Source organism: Benincasa hispida, chromosome 5 (genome assembly GCF_027475165.1).
Source record: "Benincasa hispida cultivar pf3 chromosome 5, pf3_genome.v1.1, whole genome shotgun sequence".
NCBI lineage: Eukaryota > Viridiplantae > Streptophyta > Magnoliopsida > Cucurbitales > Cucurbitaceae > Benincasa > Benincasa hispida.
This window is the reverse complement of record NC_143482.1, coordinates 3,576,297-3,597,805: the sequence shown is the minus strand read 5'-3', so window position 1 is coordinate 3,597,805 and position 21,509 is coordinate 3,576,297. Positions and strand designations below refer to the sequence as shown.

Genomic DNA, 21,509 nt, shown 5'->3' with positions numbered 1-21,509 from the left:
TATCATATCATATATAATCAAATCCCCTATTGTCAATTTGAACACTTCAAACTGACCCAAAAATTAATTCTCAACTTGAATTCATTGAGATACCAAGGAGACCTTATGCCCCTGTAGTTTGAAGCTCTAACGGTACGTGAATAGCTGACCAAACTCTTTAGCCACGAGATCCACCATCCGTTAACTGCCAAACACTCCACTACTCAAGATTAAGGTCATGTTACCTATGGTCATCTTAGTGAAGTGAAGTCTCTGTCATGAATGACATTATATAACGAGACTATTACACTTCGTGGTCCGATCTTATACAAACTTCTTTGTATAGGACGCCACCGCTCACATATTTTCACATGACGCCACCGCTCACATATTTTCACATGAATGATCAGAACCATACCATCTGTAGCACGTCACAACATTTGTAACAATCTACAAAGTGGGCCGCATCCGCAGTGTCACAAAGATAAGGTTTCCCTCCTATATCCATATACTACAAACCATTTTAGTTATCACTTAAGGCATGATCCACCTGTATGTCTCCACATACATGCTTAAGTTACAACGACTATTAGGGATCTTAGTTTGTTGGTTTGTGGTAAAGCAATTAAAACATCTCATGTTTCATAGACAACAGTGAAGAAAATATCATATATTATTACATCACAAGCATTTGTTCAATACAGTATTTACAAACTACAGAACCCAACAAGAGTTTAGGGCATCATGCCCAATGGTAAGAACGTTAGATAGACCTGCCAAGATGTAGACTCGAGCCTTATCATTGGCTTTCGTCCAACAGTCATAAGCATCCTTAAACGATTGGGATGCATTTCCAGCGGGGATTAGAGGGCATTCCTTCATCAAGACAAACCGTAGATCATCAATAACTAGAATCGTATTCAGGTTAGATTTCCATGTCGCATAGTTTTCAACTGTTAATTTCTCATATTTAAGCAAGGATATGAATGTGGAAGACATGCTGAAACATACAATAATCAATTGATCATATTAGTTATGTTTGTCATAACCCATTACTTAACAATCGAATCAATTTAGCAAAAGCATATGTAATCATAGAACCCTAATTAAACTATTGTTTTTTGTTTTTGTAATGATACTTTAGAGGTTTAGAGCCTTTAGCGTGATCAGGCACTCCCCCCTGAATTGAAACAATCTGAGCCAATCCCTAACACAAGAATAACTCTTATTCCTATAGTTTTTAGCTACTGTTGTTTCGGTCAAGGATTCACTAACTAACTTAATTCATCCCGTAAGTGTGACCCTCTTATTTTTAGATCCCAAAAGTATGCTTCAACAGGCTACCGAAGGGAAAGACAACTGTTGAAGTTTAACCTAAGAAACTTTATCCACTACTGGAATGTGCGTTGTTCCAACCCTTATGATTAGGCCTTCCAAAGTGATGGTCACTCTAGGACGACACGCAGACGGGCCATAGGAATTTCACGATGCAACCTAATGGAGGAGACCGTAGGATAAGTTGACACGCATCCCTCTCCCACTTACTATGAACAATTTCTTCATTCACCTTGTTATTGACCCATGCAAACACTTTCCGAAGGGAGGTTGCGCACAGGGCGACATGAAGCCGAGTATGAATCTCACAGTGTGAACTCTTGGGACATGAAAGCTGAAATTTGATATATCATATATACCAATATCCTCCTACTAAAGTATTCTTATATTTTTAGGATTTTATTATACTTAGTTAAAAATTGGCTGATGAATTTATCTAAGTCCTTTGGAAATTTGCTCAATATACCATTTATATTGAATAATTTAACAATATTTGATTTCATTTATTAAACTCTTTTAATAAAACTAATCATTTATTGCATGCTTATAAAATATTTATCCAATTCACCTTCCAGGTCGGTTCCCAAGTGAAGGTATTCTGTTTTCATTAGCTTAAATACCCTCTCCTAGACATAACTTTCCTTAGATAAAGGTCCCTCATGGGCAATTATTTTATAAATTTAATCTTTTAATTAAATTCATTTTAATCCTATTAAAAAAAATTAAAAATATTAACCTATTTCTAATCCCATAGAAATAACATAAGTCTAGGTTTATCAATTTTAAACTATTAAAAATTAATTTGGACCTATGTTTGCATGTAACTCTTGATTATAGATTTTAATCTATTTCATTAAAACTATAACTCTTTATATTTTATTGCTTTATTAAAATCTATAAGTTTTTATCTAATGACATTGATTAAATACAACAATTATATTTATCTAAGTAATATCATGCTCAATGCAAATTCAATTTTCATTTGATAAATATAACATATATATAAATCATTCATGAAAAACAAGCATTCACATATATCATTCCACTATTTATTATAATAATTTTAATATATAGTATGATGCATGGTTTGATGGAACGTACAAACATGTAGCAGAAGCAATCAGAATCAATAAGCATTCTAATTACACTTAATTTGAGTTTTAAAAGCATGCTAAAGTAGATTTTCAAATAATAGGGTTTTAGAACTTATACCTTTGAAGAATTCCTTCGAATCCAAATATTTCTCCTTGAATTTGACCTTCAAATCAACAGTGAACCACCAAGAGAGTCTTCTCTACTATTATCCAACTTGGATTTGAGTGATGGAACTTAGATTTGAGGTGAATTTGTGTATGGAATTGAAGAGGGTTTTAGAGATAGAGAGAGTTTTGCTGAATTTCAAAAATGCAGTATTCTTCCTTTTTTTTTTTCAATCTCAGAAATTACGAGTTTTTTTATGTATCATATACATGCAAGCACTAAAGGAGACAACAAATTGGCACTTCAATTTCAATGAGATGGTGGGTTAGATGTTTGGATTAAGATGAAGCCACCAAATCATACTAAAATGTGGATTAGTCCATTATCTCAATATTATTTTTCAATTTCCATTGACTAAATTTAAGTTTAATCTTTTTCAAAAATCAATTTCTAAAATTGAGTTGAAAATTGAAAAAATAATTTGATTATAATTAATTAAATAATAATTTGATATCAAATATTAAATTAACCAAACATCTAATTTTAAACATGAATCCTATTCATGTAATCAATATTCAAATCAATATTTAAATATTTTAAACTCTCCAATTTCGTTTAATTTAAAAAATTAAACGTTAATTATATATATAATTATCCAAATCCTAATTTGAAATTGAATATTTCAAATTCAAACCCTAATTGGAAATTTGAACACTTCAAATTTAATTCTCAAATTCAATATACTAATCAAGATTTAGAGCTAGTAGAGGGACCTTATGGACCTACAGATCATGAGCTACAATGATTTGAGATTAATTGGATAAACTCTTTAAACTAAATTAATCAATATCCGTTAACTATGAGACATACCACTATAGCTCAGTAGTTGCACTCTCCTCACTGTAGATATATTTTTGTCCACTTGATTTAACCATAACCAGTAAATCGACCCTTCACAGGTTATTCGTAATAACGACTAGGTCAAATACTGTTTTATCTCCAAAATTATATCGGATGAGATGTATAAGCATGCAACAGAAGTCATCAAAATCAATAAGCACTTTAATTACACTTAATTTGAGTTCTAAAAGCATGTAAAACAGGTTTTCCAACATGAGGGTTTCCAGAAATCAAATCTTTGAAGAATCCTCCAAAATCCAGTTGCTCTTTTTGAATTCTCAGTTTCAAAAACTCAGTGAACCACCAAGAGATGTTCTCTACTATTCTCAACCTTGAATTTGAATGGTGGAACTCTAGATTGAAATAACTGAAGAGGAAAAATGGAAAGGATTTTGGTAGAGTGAGAGAACTTCAAATTTTTTCTAAAAAATCTGCAACTCTCCTTCAATCTTAGAAAAATGGAGTGTTTTATTCATCACTTACATGCAAAACACTTAGCTACAAAGGAGATTGACATCTCAATTTTAAGTGGAAACTGGTCTAGGTGTAAGAATTAAATTAATCCACTTCAATTTCCAAACCAATCTGGAAATTTCCATAACACTTTAATTTTTAATCTTCTTTTTAATTAATTCAAATTAAAAAACAATTTCTCAAATTGAATTATAAATTGAAACTTAATTTGATTTTAATTAATTAAACAAATTTAATTAATTAAATAATAATTTAATAGCAAATGTTAAATTAATCAAACACTTAATTTTGAACATGAATCATATTCATGTAATCAATATTTAAATATTATAAGCTCTTCAATTTCGTTTAATTTCAATAAATTAAATGTTTAATTGTACCGAATATAATTATACAAACCTTAATTGTAATTTGAACACTTCAAATTGAAAACCCTAAATTCAATTTGAACACTTCAAATTGAAAACCCTAAATTCAATTTGAACACTTTAAATTGAAATCATTTCAAATTTACAAATTTACTAATTCAAGGTGTTCATGTTTTACGAGCTAGTAGAGGGACCTTATGGACCTATAGATCATGAGCTCCAATGATTTGAGATTAATTGGCTAAAACTCTTTAGACCGAATTAATGAATATTTGTTAACTACAGAGTCACACCACTATAGTCCAATAGTTGCATTCTCCTCACTGTAGATATATTTTGTCCACTTGATTTAACCATAATCAATAAGTCGATACTTTACAGGTTGTTCATAATAAAGACTGGGTCAAATGTTGTTTTATCCCCAAAATTACGTCTTGCTCCTTAAGTTCCATTGATCCTCTAATGAACAATTGGTTTGTGATCCAATCACTAAACCGGATCCCTCTCGGGCCAATGAGAGGGTGGAGTCCCTTGTTCAATACCTAGATTCAACACTTAAGAGAACAACCTTCTTTCTATCCCTAAATCGGGTAGGCGTGAATTCCATCTTACACCCTATGTCCCCAGCTATTTACCCGGTCTTACCCCTGAAATGGGAGACTTATTGAGCCGACACTGTTGAGTCAATCCTCACCTATGTAAATCTAAGAATAATCCCGAATAAACAGGAGTTCATAGTTAGCTTAGGATTAAGATCAAGTTGCCTAGGTCATCTATGCGAAATAGTCAGTCTTAAACAGTAAACAAATCTTACACAAACTCATTGCATAGGATACCCCCACTTCTCATGTCAATACATGAATGAATTAGGATCACTTCGTTTGTAGCACTTTACAAAAAATTGTAACAACTACAGAGTGGGCTGCATCCGATAGTGTTACCAGAATAAGGCACCCAACCTTATTCGTATACTATAGACCGTTTTGGTTATTTACTCGAACTTGATCCATCTTTATGTCTCCACATAAAGTTCAAGTATTCATATATAGTCATGGATTTTAGTTTATTGGATTTATTCTTTATAAGTGATATTTACAAAATTCAATAACAACGTTATTGAAGAAATGTTAAATAACATCTTTATTGATAATAGAAAATGTTTAACTTTAAAAACTGCGAGTTTTAGGACATACAACCCAACAACATCTTGCTTCTTAAGTTCCATTGATCCTCTAATGAAAAATTTGTTTGTGCTCCAATCACTAAACCGAGCCCTCTAGGGTTGATGAGAGGGTGAGGCCCCTTGTTCAAGACCTGGATTTAGTACTTAAGAGAAAAATCTCTCTATTATCCCTAAATCGGGTAGATGTGAATTTTGTCTTGCACCCTAAGTCCCCAGCTATCTACCCAGTCTTATCCCTGAAATGGGAGGCTTATTGAGTCGTTGTTGTTGAGCCAACTCTCATTTATGCAAATCTAAGGATAATCCCAAATAAATAGGAGTTCATAGTTAGCTCAGGATTAAGGTCGAGTTACCTAGGCCATCGATTTGAAACAATAAGTCTTAAACAATAAATAGTGTTATAAAGTAAGAGTGACTTATTTCTTGGTCCGATCTTATGCAAACTTATTGCATACGACACCCCTGCTCCTTATGTCACTACATGAATGAATCAGGATCACTTCGTTTCTAGCACTTTACAACAAATTGTAACAATTACAGAGTGGGTGGCATCTGATAGTGTTACCAAAATAAGGCACCAAACCTTATTCATATACTATAGACCGTTTTGGCTATTTACTTGAACTTGATCCATATTTTTGTCGCTATAAAAAGTTCAAGTATTGATATAATAGCCATGGATCTTTAGTTTATTGGATTTAGTCTTTACAAGTGTAATTTACATATTCAACAACAGTTTTATTAAATAAACGTCAATAACATCTTTATTGATAATAGAAAATGTTTAACATTACAAACTACGAGTTTTAGGACATACAACCAAACATGGTCATGCTTCGGTTAATCATACATCACTAACTTAACACTTATATCATGATGCATGAGCATGCTAATTTAATCATGCATCTATAAAATATAACCCTTTATATTTATTTATGATGCATGTACATGTTTATCCTAAGGTGAATATTTTTTAATTTATATGACATACAATATGAAATATAGATTCAAATATTAATCTAAACATTCATCAAATGCTTTAATTAATAAACAGCAAAAATTGGACCGATTTTGGCACCCTAATACAAAATTAATTGATTAAATTAATATAACTATAATAGATTAAATAATACAAAGGAATTAGGTAAAAAACAACGACAGTCGAAGGTCCTCGTGCGCGTCGTTTGCAGTCTATCAAACCTCGGAGCATTGCAACACTGCAATTACTCTGTGATGAGTCTGCCTTTCAGCGTTGCAATGCTGCAGTAACAGCGTCATGACGCCGAGCGGCAGAATACTCCTATTCTGCACGTTTTCGACTTTGAACTTACCCTGAACGCCTCAATTTCTTCCCGATCTCCTTAGCAATCGTTGCTCTTTCAATCAACACGAGCTTACAGACTTGAAACAAGAATTAAATTGCCCAAAAAATACAAGAGGCCCTTACATTTTAATCAAATTAAAAGTAATCTAGGCCAAAATAAACAAACATCCAATCTTTCAAACCGACATTCAAACATTCCAAATGTAGAATATTAAACCCACCTCTAAACTGATTTTGTTTCGAACAATACGAAGAATGAAGATGCAAGAAATTGGTTATGATACCAATTGAAGGGATCGAATCCCGCAACGGAAACGTTTGTGTATGAGAATACCTTACATCCTGCAATTTGATTTTTACATAAATAAATTCAGTATACTAAAGCATAATATAAACATGTACTGTTTTAGGAGAAAAAAAATTAGAATCATTCTTACCTTTTTAGATTCTCAAGTTTCACGAACAATCGTCTTTAAGTTCTAACGAATGACTCCTCCAACGATCTTGATCACGAACGATTTCTTGAACATCTCGAACACTATCATGAGAGTAACCTCGTTATTCTCTAGAATTCCAATAGAAGGATATGTGGTATCTAACTATTGGAAGAAAGAGAGGAGAAAAGGGTTTTGAGGAGTAGAGATGATTCTCTTTGTGGCTTAGGGAAAATTTTGCACAATAACACTTGTGTGTTGTGTATTGTCAGTGTCTGTGTCAGTACCTCCCAAAGAGGCCATCAAGAGATCTTTATATATAGAAGGGCCAAGCCCTGTTCCTACTCATTTTCCTATTTCCCTTTTCCACAATTAATTAATTAGAGAACACTTATTTAATTAATTAGCAGAATTAAATAACACTAATTTAATTCAATTTGCACATTAATTTAATTTAATTTTGCACAATTAATGTACAAATTGAATAAATATTTATACATCAAATCAAATTTAATGTGTGTATATATATATATATATATATATTTAATTATCATAAACATCGTACGTATATGTGTAATACCTCTCTATTAATTATTTATTTCTGAATCTAATTCACTTGAATTAATTAATTGAATCTTATTCAAATATTACCCTCTAATTTAATTTGAATTATAGATAATATCCATAATCAATTATATATTAATTACATTAATATATGGTTTCCTCATATTAATTTGAACAATTCAAACTATCCCTCTTAAATATCCTCTAGTGAGCGAACGAGGGGACCTAGTGGACCTGTAGATCAGAAGCTCCAACGATATGAGATTAATTGGCTAAACTCATTAACCAAGTTAATCAATATTGATTAACTGTGGGTACACTCCACTAAAGACCCACAACTGCACTTTTCTCACTACAAATATATTTCTGTGTCCACCGATATAGACCAATAACAACAAGTTAGTCTTTTACAAGTGTTCATAACTCCAATTGGGTCAAATTACTATTTTACCCTTGGGTTATCTTTGACTCCTTAAGTACCAGTGCTCCTCTAATGAACAACCTATTTATGGTCCAACCAATAAACAGAAACCCCTCTCGGGTCAATGAGAGGGTAGGGCCCTTTGTTCAAGTCCCCGAGACACCACTTAAGGGAACATTCATCTATTTCCCCTTAAGGCGGGAAGAAGTGAACTTCATCTTTTATTATTATGTTCCAAGCTCCCCATTCGGTCTTGTCCCCAAAATGGTAGACATTGGGTCAACGAACTAGCCACCCTCACTCATACAAATCAAAGGACAATCCCTCATGAATAGGAGTTCATAATATACTTAGGACTAAGACTAAGTTGCTTAGATCATCATATTGAAATAGAAACCTAACTAGTTAACAGTGTTACATCTAGTGGTTACTATTTTGCAGTCCAATCTTGTGCAAACTCATTGTATAGGATACCTACATTCGCATGTCAACTTCACGAACGCGTTGGATCATTGTATTTATATCAAATACAAAATGGGTCGTATTCATAGTGTTACCAAGATAAAGTACCCAACCTTATCCCTATAGTATAGACCCTTCAGGCTGTATTTTGAACATTGATACTTATATGTCTCCAATACAGTTCAAGACTCATAAGGCAGTCTTGGATATTAGTTTATTAAATTTAGGGCTATTAAGACAAAATAGATAAACAACACAAACAGTAACATTTATTAAATTAACATCTACAACTATTTATTGATGACGACCAATTAATAATATTTACTATATATGAGTTTTAAGGCATAAAACCCATTAGTTTTAATTCAGCAACGGTAGAGATAAGTCTATGATTGTCAGCCAACTGAGATTTAGTCCTCTCATTTTGAATGTCAAGAACCTTTAGGTCGTCCTGCCATTTATTAAAGAGTGTTTGATAGGAAGAATCAGACGAGACAGGGTTATTTTCACTATTGTCACTCCCAACAATCGAAATTAGGATTCTCGTAAGACGAAGTGTCTGAGGAGATATTACTAATATGTGTCCTAACATCCACTTCAGATTCACTACTCTCATCAGAATCATCATCAAACTAGGTTAAGACATAACTTTTATTCTGCTTTTGCATGAAAGTGACCAAAACCTTTACACTCTTTGCATTTTAATGACTTTTCTTTATTTTGAACACTGGTGGAGCCAATCTTGTCTGAATCTCTCTGAAAGTTTTGAGGTTTGTGTTGTTTAGGGGGAAAATTACTTCCTGATCTGGTATTCTGAGAACCTATATTTTCTGACTTCTTTTCAAGTCGTTTAAGCACACGATTAAACTGCTTAGACAATAAAGAAATGGAGTCAGCAAGAGACTCATCAAACTCCCCATTCAAATCCTTAAGCTCTTCTTCAATTGAGGACCGCAAGGAAACACTCTTAATTTTTTTCTCCAATTTTCCTTCAATTGACATTTCAAATGTGAGAAGAGATCCAAATAACTTATCCACTTTTATTTTAAAGATGTTGTAGGCTTCCTTAATGACTGCCACTTTCATGTCAAATTTCTTAAGGAAAGACCTAAGAACTTTTCTAACTAGTTTTCCTTTGAGATTTTCTCCCCCAGAGTAAGTGATTCATTGACTATATCAAGTAATTGAAAATTGAATTCAACAATCGTTTCATCATCTTGCATTTTGAGATTCTCAAACTTTGATGCTAAAAGTTGACAGGTTAACCTTTGAAGTTCCTTCATGAGTAACAGACATAATGTCGCAAGCTTCCTTAGCTGAAGTGCAAGTATTAATCAAACAGAATATATTACGATCCACACCATTAAAAATAGCATTTAAGGCATGAGAATTTTCCAAGGAAGCTTCATCTTCAGCTTCAATCCATTGAATCTCCGACTTCAGAACTTCTTTGTCTTCAACATTCTTCATAGTTGGAGGAGACCAATCAGTTACAATGACTTTCCAAGTTTTGCTATCAATAGACTTCAAGAATGCAATCATCCTGGCTTTCCAATAAGAGTAATTTGTTCCATCACGAATAGGAGGACGCATAGTAGAACCACCTTCCTTAATACCTTTCATGATCGAAGCACCTGAGATAAAGGTGACCCGCTCTGATACCAATTAAAATTTTGGGAAATGGTTGTAAGCACTCAATATATGTCTCACAAACGTCCTGACACATTCCCAAACAACAACAAAAATAACGTAAAGCAAATTAAAACAAACGCACCAAGTTTGTTAACCTAGTTCGGTGATAAACCACCTATATCTGGGGGGCAATATACCCAGGAAAGATAATGCACTAATGTAAGAAAGTCAAACAATTACAACATTATATTTATCTGTAAAATAACAAAATTATAGTGACACATGTTCAGCCTCACTTTGTTGAACACCAAGGCTCCCCTTAGATGTGAGACTCCTTCTCTTGAACTTAGGCTCCCCCTAAGTATATGAATATTAGTGATGAAACACTTAGGCTTCCTCTAAGTGAATGAGACTCCCTTTCAGGAGACAATATTTTTCCTTCTACTTATAAACTCCCTTCACAATAGAACTTAGAATTCCCTAAGTAATGAGAAATCCCTTCTCTAATGCAAAGAAACTTAGGCTCCCCCTAAAGCTTGACAGATCCTTCACGATGAACAAAGTCTTAGACTCCCTCTAAGTCTAAACAATCTTCTTGAATGGTAATGAGAATTAACGAAGAACACAGCACCACAAATGCAACATAGAGAACTTTGTCTTCACTGCAAAGAGAAAACTCTTACTAAATAAAGATTTCACACAATATGCTCAAACAATGAATGTAGTGCCAACCCTAGCAAACGATCTTCTTGAGCATAAATAGCACAGAGAAAACAAGGAAAATAATCCCACAAAAAATCATCGGCCCATCAGAAAGAAAAATATTTCATAAGAAATATTCTATAGAATATGATAAATAAGGAATGAAATATTATGCAGAATCAACAACTGAAAAGGCAACTTTTGAGACGAGATCCATCTGGGATAAGAGAAGAGACAACTTTAAAAAGCTCAAGAAAGTGAAGCCAGGAAACTTAAACAAATATATTTAGCTAATATCATATTTCTAACAGCTTCAGTACTGGTTTCCTACCTAAAGTCTTTCATCATAATATATATCTATCACTGTTGATGGATTATCACAAGGTTGGGGTCATGAGGTTTTCACTTATTCTTTTGATTTTGAAATAGCTAGTCCAATGAACTCTTCAAAATGGAGTTCTGATTTTCTGATCATCTTACATCTGAAATATAGTGCTTGGATGAAAAAGATCAAAGGCACTTAATTAGTACATGGTTTAGTTCCAAAATTACAGATGGGCCTTAGTTTTCAACTGGGACTCACTATTGAATATCACGGCAATGTTGAACTACATGCATTTTGATTGTCAAACTGTGTGTTAGTTGTTTATATGTTTGTACTTTGTATGGGGAGTTTGGAGAACTTGAGAAGGAACTAAGTAAATATTGTAACAGATTGGGGTTTTGAAATAGTGTTTACTGTAACTAATTGGGGGTTTTAAAATAGTATTTACTGTAAGAGGTGGTTATTATAATCTTATGATAATTTTTGTCCCAAACGCCCCTTAAGATTTAACAATTTCATCTTTGTAATTGTTCTAGATGCTAACATGAATATTTTATTCCCCACGCTACTATATGTGCCTTTTATTTCTCCATATGTAGTAGCACATGTGTGCGTTGATGCATAAAAAAACTTAATTCATTCTTATGAAATCCTACATATGATATTGTTATTATTGATGATGTTATGGGTATTACGATTACATGGCCGGTGAATAAACTCAAACTATGTAAAATAATTACTTAACATGTATGAATTAAATATCTATTTACTTGCTCGGTTAATGTGTTGTTAGAAGTAAATCATGATAACATATAAAAAATATTTTGTTTTCTTGTTTTTATTTTTATTAGGTGACTGAAATGATGAGACATATTGGAGTAGCATTTTCAGGAGAGAACGTTAATATCACTTTCATTTAAACATTTCTTATTTTAATTATATTGTATACAATTTGATCATAATTATAGATGTTGATGAAATGAGAATCACATCTTTCTTCGTTTATATAATAATATAGGTAAACGACCTCTATAAATATTTATGTTTACGCTTTTGAAAATTTACTTTGTTGTAAATGTATTTTTGAATAACTTAAATGTGTAGATTAAATAATCTTTTGTTTTGCAATAATGATATTTTTGAAGCAATTTGTTACCTATATATAAAAAAATACAATAAAAATTGGTTATATATATATATATACTTCTGCAAAATTGTAAAAATGTTTCAATAGCGATAAAATCTAAAAAAATGTAAATAAAAAATGTTATTAAGATCAATTATAGCATTTTCTATTACTTTGAAAAAAATGTTATTAAAAGTTAGGATTTTTTTAATAATATATCCCATAATATTAAATTAATGCCATAAAAAATCAACTTTTCATAGCATTTTTAATAACCTTATAAAAATGATATGAAAAGTTGAAGACTTTCAATAACATCGATTATGACAATATGCCTGGAAACGCTATTGAAAGTCTCTAATAACATTTTTTTTTCTCTAATAGCATTTTTTTTTACTGTTATATAAAATGCTATAGAAATTCTTTAATAACGTTTTTTTTATTGTTATAAAAACCCTTCTATAGCATTTTTTGTCAGCGCTATAAAAAGTTTTCATAACATTCAATATATGCTATCGAAAGTTGATCTTTTTTATAGCGTTTTTTATAACGTTAAAATAACGCCGTGGAAAGTTCAAGATTTTCAATAACATGAACTATGATAACATTTCAAAAACACTATGAAAAGTTTATGATAGAGTTTTTTTTAATGCTAGTATATGTGATATTTGTTGTAGTGCATCTATTTAACAAATAATCATATATCAAGAAATAATTAAGCAAAAAAAAATATAAAAATTTAAGTTGAAAGCATATATATGGTATGCCATTTTAAACAAAAGAAGTTTCTAAATTTAATTAACAACCCATCATCTTCTTCTTGCAATCACACTTTTTCACACCACTCGTTACTTTGTTGATCTATTTATGTGAAAAAACTCAATAAATTTAAACAATAATTTTTTCGATAGAGACTAAATTTTTACCGATTTTAAAGTACATGAACTAAAATGTTACTTATTAAAGTTTGAACTAAATTATGGCAAAAATGAAAGTACAATGACTAAATTGTTACTAAGGAAAATGGGAGATTTGAAAAGAAATAAAAAGCTATGTATGAGGGAGTTGTACTGTCATAGATAGGGAAGGAAGGACCGAAGGGTTAAAGAAAAAAAATTATCTTTTTGTAATTTAGTTCTTAGCATGAAACATTACATAATAGGAGAAAAAAAGAAATATATATAGGGGTGTTTGGTTCACCAACATGAATTGAGTTGAGTTGGTATAATATATCGAATCAATGTTTAGTTTATCAATTTTAAATGTTGGTAGAGTTGAGTTGGTATATTTTACCAACTACCCCAACTCTCTATTTTTCTAATGTTTTTAATTGCTCCACTCATCGGCCATTGTTGACAAATATTGTTGTCACACTTCGGGAACCAACTCCAGGCTTCGACAACTACCTCCAATGACAACTCCGACGACCAACTTCGAGTTCTAACAACCACTTTCGATGACAAATTCTGATGTCAACTCCAATGACCACTTTCACACGATCAACTATGACGATCAATTTTGGACTCTGACAACCACCTCCAATGACAACTTCAATGACCCAAGCGTGACCTACTCCGATGACCAATTTTAGGCTCCGATGACCTACTCCAACAACCACCTTCATAGGACCTGACAACCACCTTTGACTAAAAATGATCAACTTTGATGACCACATTCAAGCAAGCAACTCTAACGACCAACTCCAGACTTCAACAACTATCTCCGATGACAAACTCTAGCAACCAACTTCAATGCCACCTTCATGCGCCCAACTTCGAGCTCTGACAACCACCTCTGACTACAAATTTCGTTGAAAATCTTCTTCGACAATCAACTTTGATGACCACCTTCACGCGACCAACTCTGGCTTTGAAAACCATCTCCGACGAAAAACTCAAACGATCAGCTCCAATACCACCTTCATGCGACTAACTTCAAGTTTCGACAACCACTTCTAACTATTATAAGATTGATGACTATTAAAGTATGTTGTAAGGTTGTTGGTTATATAAATAATAATATTTTGTCTACAATAAGTACAATAATTATACGTATATATTTGTAAAATATGTTTTTATTTAATTGAATTCACATATCAAATAAGTGTTGAGAATATCTGAAAAAGTATGTATGTAGTTAAAAAGTATGTAACATATAACAAAAAAAAAAAAAAAAACCATAAAATGAAGATTTTTTCCTGGAACATTTCCTAGCAAAAATTAGTGAAAAATGAAGACTTTTTTGATAATGGGCAAGATTCAATTAAAAAAAAAATTATGATAGAGTAAAAATACTATTTTATTCAGACAAATATGAGTAGAATTATTGAATAAAAAAGTTTCAAAACAAAAATATTTAGACTTAAAAAAACTAAACAAAATATCCCAAATATATGAACTCGATTATGTACCTAAAACCCAAGCATATAAACTCAGACCAAACAACTCTGTACTTCAAGTATAGACATATAATCTCCATAGATATATGAACTTCACCAATATATGAATTCCGGATATCCTATCTCAATTCAGTGCTCCAAATAGTCTCTTAAGTTCATCCCAAACAATACATATATTTGTGCATCTATTTTTTTTTGATATAAGTGATGAGAATGTATGTATAAAGATTAGTACATCTCGGATTACCAACAAAGAAGGTGTAGTATCGTGAGGACACAATTGTCCTTTACCTTTTTTTTTTCTTTTTTCCTTTTTCTTTCTTTTTTGGAAGGAAAACGTGTTCAGCAAAGGATAAGATTTGAAGGGGGAAAAAAAATTAATAGGAAAGAAAAGATAAGGGCTAAAAGGGGAAAAAATGTTATACACTTTTGGTCAATTAATGCTCTAGTAACATGTCTGAAGTTTTACTGGTGTGAGAAAATAGGGAAAATATTTTTAAGTATAATAAAATGTAACAGTATATCAATGATAGATATTTTATTGTACTATATTTGTAAATATTTTAGATAATAATTTATCAATGATAGATATTTTATTGTACTATATTTGTAAATATTTTAGATAATAATTTATCAATGATAGATATTTTATTGCACTATATTTGTAAATATTTTAGATAATAATTTATCAATGATAGATATTTTATTACATTATATTTGTAAATATTTTAGTTATCTTACTATATTTGAAAATAGTATTTTTTTTTATATTTAATTTAAAAAAAAATGCTGAAGGACAATTCTGTCCTGGCAATAATTCAGATTCTTTATTAGCATTGCCCAACTTAGAGGGAAGTAGTAGAAAGTGAGCTTTCTTATTTGGTTGCGTTTCAGAGCTATTAATGAGAGAGTGGACACCATAAACCATTATACAGAATCATAAAGTCGTTAACAATGGAGTTTTGGACCTGCTTTATCCTCTTTCTTTGGGTCGTCTTCTTCATTTCTAGCCTTAAATCAAAGATCAGAACTACATCAAAGCTACCTCCGGGACCAAATCCTCTGCCGCTCATCGGAAATCTCTTGGATCTCGGCCACAAGCCTCACAAATCGCTCGCCGCCATGGCTGAAGTACATGGTCCAATTATGAGTTTGAAACTCGGACGAGTTACCGCCGTCGTTGTTTCTTCTTCCGCCATGGCTAAAGAGGTCCTACAAACAAACGATCAATTTTTGTGTAACAGAACCATTCCGGATGCGCTTACAGCTCACGACCACAACGAAGTTGGATTTCCATGGATTTCTGTTTCTCCTCTCTGGAGAAACTATCGCAAAATATGCAACAACACGTTGTTCGCCGGAAAAATTCTCGACACGAATGAGAATCTTCGTCGGAAGAAAGTGGAAGAGCTTGTGGAGATTGTTCGGAAGAGCGCGTCGAACGGCGAGGCGGTCGATTTGGGGAGATTGGTGTTTGCGACGACGTTGAATTTACTGTCCAACACAATTTTCTCTGTCGATCTAGCAGATCCGAATTCGGAATTAGCGAAAGAGTTCAAGAAATACGTTTGGGGAATGTTGGAAGAAGCTGGAAAACCAAATTTGAGCGATTATTTCCCTGTGTTGAGGAAGTTCGACATTCAAGGAATGAGGAAGAGGATGAAGATTCATATGGGAAATATCTTGAATCTTTTGGACTCAATGATTAAACAGAGGATGAAACAACAAGAATTGAATCCTGATTCTGTTCCAAATAATGATATGTTGCATTATCTTCTCAATAACGAAGAGATCGACGCCAAAATCGATGAAAATCAAACCATGCATCTACTACTCGTAAGAATCCTCTCCCACAAAATCCTTCAATTCTAAAATCACAACTCTAGTGCGTGCGTTATTTATCAAGTTTTTAGCTTATATTTAGTCCTTTAGGTTTAATTTAATCCCTAATTTTTTTAAAAGTTTATAATTCTACCTCTAAATTTGGATTTTATTTCTATTTGATGACTAAATTCAAGATTTTATATTCTACATTTAATTTTAAAAGCGATGAAAAATAGTAAAACTTTATTAATTATAATTATATTAATTAGATTTAAATCTTATTTTGATTTTTAAACTTTGAAGCTTATTCTATTTTGTTCCCTAAATTTTTAAAAACGTTTAAATGATGAGATGACTTATATTTTTATATTATTAAAGTCACGTCAAAAGATTTTTAAGATTTCAATTTTGAATTAGTTGATAAAGTGATTTTTTATATAACTCAAAAGTCATTTTGACCGTTTATTTTGGTGCATTGATTGTTGTCATTTTACTTCACATTCATTATCTTCAACACATTCTAGATGCAATTTTATCAAAGAGTTAACAAAAGATTAATAGTAGGAACCAAAATAAACATATTTTAAATATTTAAGGATTAAAACGGTCGTTTTTGAAAGTTTAAGGACTGAAATAGAACAAGATTCAAAATTCATAACCAAAATAAAATTTAAAATTATTAATTATTTTAAATTTATTAACATATATTAACATCAGAGACGGAAAATAGGTATTTAATAAAAAATCAAGGTTAAAAATGGTAAAACTTAAACCAAACTAAAACAAAAATCAAACAAAAACTCAAAATTTAAAAATAAATATTTAACATTTTAAAATTAAAGATGAAATAGAAACTAGAATATATTTTTTCAATTTCCTAATTCCGTGAAAAAAAAAAGGTTCTGTTCGTGGCCGGCACAGATACAACTTCAGCGACATTGCAATGGGCAATGGCGGAGCTATTGAGGAATCCAGAGAAACTAACGAAAGCTCAAAAGGAAATTAGGAAAGTTATAGGGAAGAACAAACCAATGGAGGAAGCGGACATTCCGAGGCTGCCATATCTGCAAGCGGTGGTGAAGGAAACTTTCCGATTACATCCAGCGGTTCCGTTGTTGCTACCGCGTAAGGCGCAACAAGAAGTGGAAATTGGAGGTTTCACAATCCCTAAAGACGCTCAAATTATGATAAATGCATGGGCGATCGGAAGAGATCCGAGGAGGTGGGAGAATCCGGAATCGTTCGAACCGGAGAGGTTTGTGGGATCGGAAATTGACGTCAGAGGGCGGAGCTTCGAGATTATTCCGTTCGGCGGTGGGAGGAGGATTTGCCCTGGGATTCCATTGGCGATGAGAATTATGCATTTGATGTTGGGTTCATTGATTAGTTTCTTTGATTGGAAGGTTGAAGATGGATTTGAGGTGAAGATGGACGATAAATTTGGCGTCACTGTGGAAATGGCTCATCCACTTCGAGCCATCCCTTCGCTAATTATTTAAAATAGAAACAAACTTTGATGTCAATCATAGTTTATTAGCTCGAAAATTTAAAACCCATGAGGGAAAATTTCCTATCCAAGCTTCAGAGAGAAGATTGTATCTAGCCTTTTTCGCGATATCTTCTGCTATAGAACTACATTCTCTAGACATAAAAGAGAGAAATTTCTTCAAAAGAACCAAAAAGATCTCAAATCTCCAATAACTAGCTCGGATTTTTCACCAATAGTAGAAAATTTTCTGTTGATCAAATTTAGAGCTTGGTGTACTAGCAACAAATGTGAAGTAATTTTAAAAAATGAATCTCTTCTCATAATAGGAGAGGAGACTTATTTCTAGAGTGAGTTAATTACAAGATGGTTAACTAACATAACTAATAATTAACTAACTTCTACAACGGTCCAACTTCCTAAGGCTTATATTAGGTTGTTGTCACATACATATATACATTTTAAAACGACCATTTTCATAAATTTGACTAGAACCAAATGAATTTTATAAAATCTGAATAGCTGAAATTTTTGATCGGGTACCCCTAATAGCTATAAAACAAAACTGGAAAATTAAAAAGTGTCTATCAATGTAAAAACTATAGCATTGGATTTAAACATCAAGACTGGAATTTAAAATATGGAAACATGAAAGCATGAGCAGAAACATTTGTCGGATCCCGATGGCACGATCACGGATTCTTCTTGTCATTCGTCGATCTATCCTTGCGTTTACCTGAAAACATATAATAGGAAATGATGAGTATAAAAATACTCAATAAGTGACCCACTGTTGAGTCCACTAGGTGAACTTGTTAGCCTTCCTATCGAAACACAAGTGTAGATCACGTAAGCATAAGGGGCGAACTCAAAGGCACACTTTCATAGGGAGTGATCCCGGAGGGTCACAATCATAAGCATAGGTGGGGATCCCATAGGGACACTGAAACATAAACATAAGTAGCGAACTTGAAGGCTCACAACCATGAGATGTACATAGCCCGATAGGAGTGCTAGCCGTCACCATCAGTCTAACATGCAACATACAACATCCAAATTTTGTATCAAGCCATAGACATGTTATCATATTCATAGTAACATAACTCATGGGTTTTCAAAACACCCTCAACAATCCACCCATTAGCAAGTCCTAGTAAATTATTCCATCACAATAATATCATGTTTTCATATGTATATACAATCTCGACATCAATTTGATTAGGGTGTCTGGTTCGTGGGTGGCCTAGTAGTAAATCGCTTACCTCAAATTAAGTTCTAATAGTATAATCAAGCCAAGCAATCTCCATTTATCTTGGGTAAAATTCTTAAATTCTCCCTTAAACATAAAATGAAATTAATTAAGATACTTTGGCTTTAGCCAAACACAAAAATTATTGTAGTCTCCAAAACTTACCCAATTAGTGGTAAGCAATTCAAAGCTTCAAAATCAGCACGATCAACAAGCTAAACTGTCGAAATTTGACTTTTAATTCTAATAGGCAACAACATTAAACCTTTAAATCCAACTTCCTAAATCACAGTTACATCAATAATTAACTAACACTTCGTGATTATCCAAAAGTTATCAATAAAGATCCCAAATCTTACCAAAATCATGTCGGGACGGGTCTCAAGTCAAGTGGACAACACCTCAACTCCTGCCAAAAATTCCAAATCAACCTTCAAACGTCAAGAGCGAAAGAACTTAGGCCAAAAACTTGTTGGGCACTCGAGATTCAATCAAGATTTAAACCCAAAACTCAATGGGCACTCATAGGCATTCAAACCCAATCCAGAACATCCATGAAATTCACCAAATCTACAAAAATAACCAATCTTGATCTTAAACTTAAGATTCCGGCTGGACAGAAACGTAAGCGGCGGCCTTAGCGGTGGTTCAGCAGCAAAGGCGCGCGTAGACGGTGGCTTAACAACCCAGATCAGCGGTTGGACGAAACACGAATCGAACAGCCTCGCGAGTAAGTGGAACACGGCTGGACGGACGGTCTGCTAGTCGATGACAGGCGGCGACGCTGGACCACATACGCGACCTGCGACGGATGGAATGCGAGCAGGTTGGTTGAGAGATACCGATGAGGCTTCTGCGTGAGAGTGAGACAAATATGTTGAAGAATGGGGGTTCCTGACGGTTGGGTAACGCAAACAAAACCCAACTTATTATCTTTTCTCTTTTAGCCACCCATAAATATATGGTTAAGGTCAATCCTTGTGTTTGACTTTCTTTCTCTTCTCCATCTAAACTTCCAAATCTTTTAAATCCAAATTCACTTGAATCTTAATTGCAAAATTTTTTATCACAAAAAAAAAAAAAAAAAAACAATTTCGCCCTAGAATTCCGAAATTCACCCAAGTATTAAAGATAATTATCTCAAATTTACTCAAAAGTTTGGGATGTTACAATTCCTATCATTTTAACTAGCTTTTACAAAAGGGCGCTTTCGGCCTTATACCAATCCATTCCTCCCATAATCAAACTCGTCCTCGAGTGTGCTAAGAAGCTAGATAAAAATCATTTGGTGCATAATATGACTTCAAATCAGCAACATTGAAGACGGGATTGACATATAGATCTTTCGGTAGCTCAACTCGATAAGCATTGGTATCATATTTTGCTAGTACCTTACATGGTCCAAGCTATCTATCCTTCAATTTATTTTAAGTTCCAATAGGAAATTGACTTTTTCGTAAATGAATCATCACTAGATCCCCTTCTTCAAACTTTACTTCTCTTCTTGATTTATTCTTGGCTTCTTTGTACGATAAGGTTGTTTTTTCTAAGGGAACATGGACTTCCTTGTGTAGTTCTTGTATTCTCTACACCATATTTTCAGCTTCAATACTTACATTCACGAAGGAAGGTAAGTTTACAAGGTCAAATATGAGTCTTGGAACTCGAGTACATACTACTTCAAACTAGAGATGTCCAAAAAACCAGTGGGGTCGGGGCCTGGTAGGGACCTGTCCCAAATGGAGTGGTGAATCTCCGAATACATGGAGAATGAGAGAGGGAGTGAAATTTTTTTTTCCATTTACAATTCGGGGTCGAAGACAGGGATTATATTCCTTGTCCCTGACCTCGCTGTGTCCCCGCCCTGCCCCGACTTTTGTGCGTATATATATATATATACACACTTTGTTAGGATAAGTATGAATGTTTTAATTATTTAAGTTTAAAACTTTATTAGTTTAATTCCTTAGATCTTGTAATATTTAAGGTAGAATTTTCTAGTGGTTGAATTTTTATTTTTACAAATTATGAGAATTTAGCACTTGAATTTTGATACGTATCTTGCTGAAATGACCAACAATCACCACAACTGCATCATATCCTTATTGTGTTTTAGGAAGGGT

The 21,509-nt window shown here is 32.9% G+C and overlaps 1 protein-coding gene and 1 long non-coding RNA gene across 2 annotated transcripts; one reads left to right on the top strand and one right to left on the bottom strand.

Annotated features, from left to right (window-relative positions):
• Positions 1-15,647: 15,647 nt before the first annotated feature.
• Positions 15,648-18,333, top strand: LOC120078300 (geraniol 8-hydroxylase-like). The gene is made up of 2 exons (XM_039032536.2): positions 15,648-16,663; positions 17,551-18,333. Exons 1-2 carry the CDS (start codon positions 15,782-15,784, stop codon positions 18,148-18,150), a joined length of 1,482 nt encoding a protein of 493 aa, XP_038888464.1. The 5' UTR covers positions 15,648-15,781; the 3' UTR covers positions 18,151-18,333.
• Positions 18,334-18,620: 287 nt separating this feature from the next.
• LOC120078301 (uncharacterized) lies at positions 18,621-20,320 on the bottom strand. The gene is made up of 2 exons (XR_005481980.2): positions 19,746-20,320; positions 18,621-18,873 (listed from the first exon to the last, which is right to left on the bottom strand). It is a non-coding gene; the product is annotated as an uncharacterized LOC120078301 (long non-coding RNA).
• Positions 20,321-21,509: the final 1,189 nt, after the last annotated feature.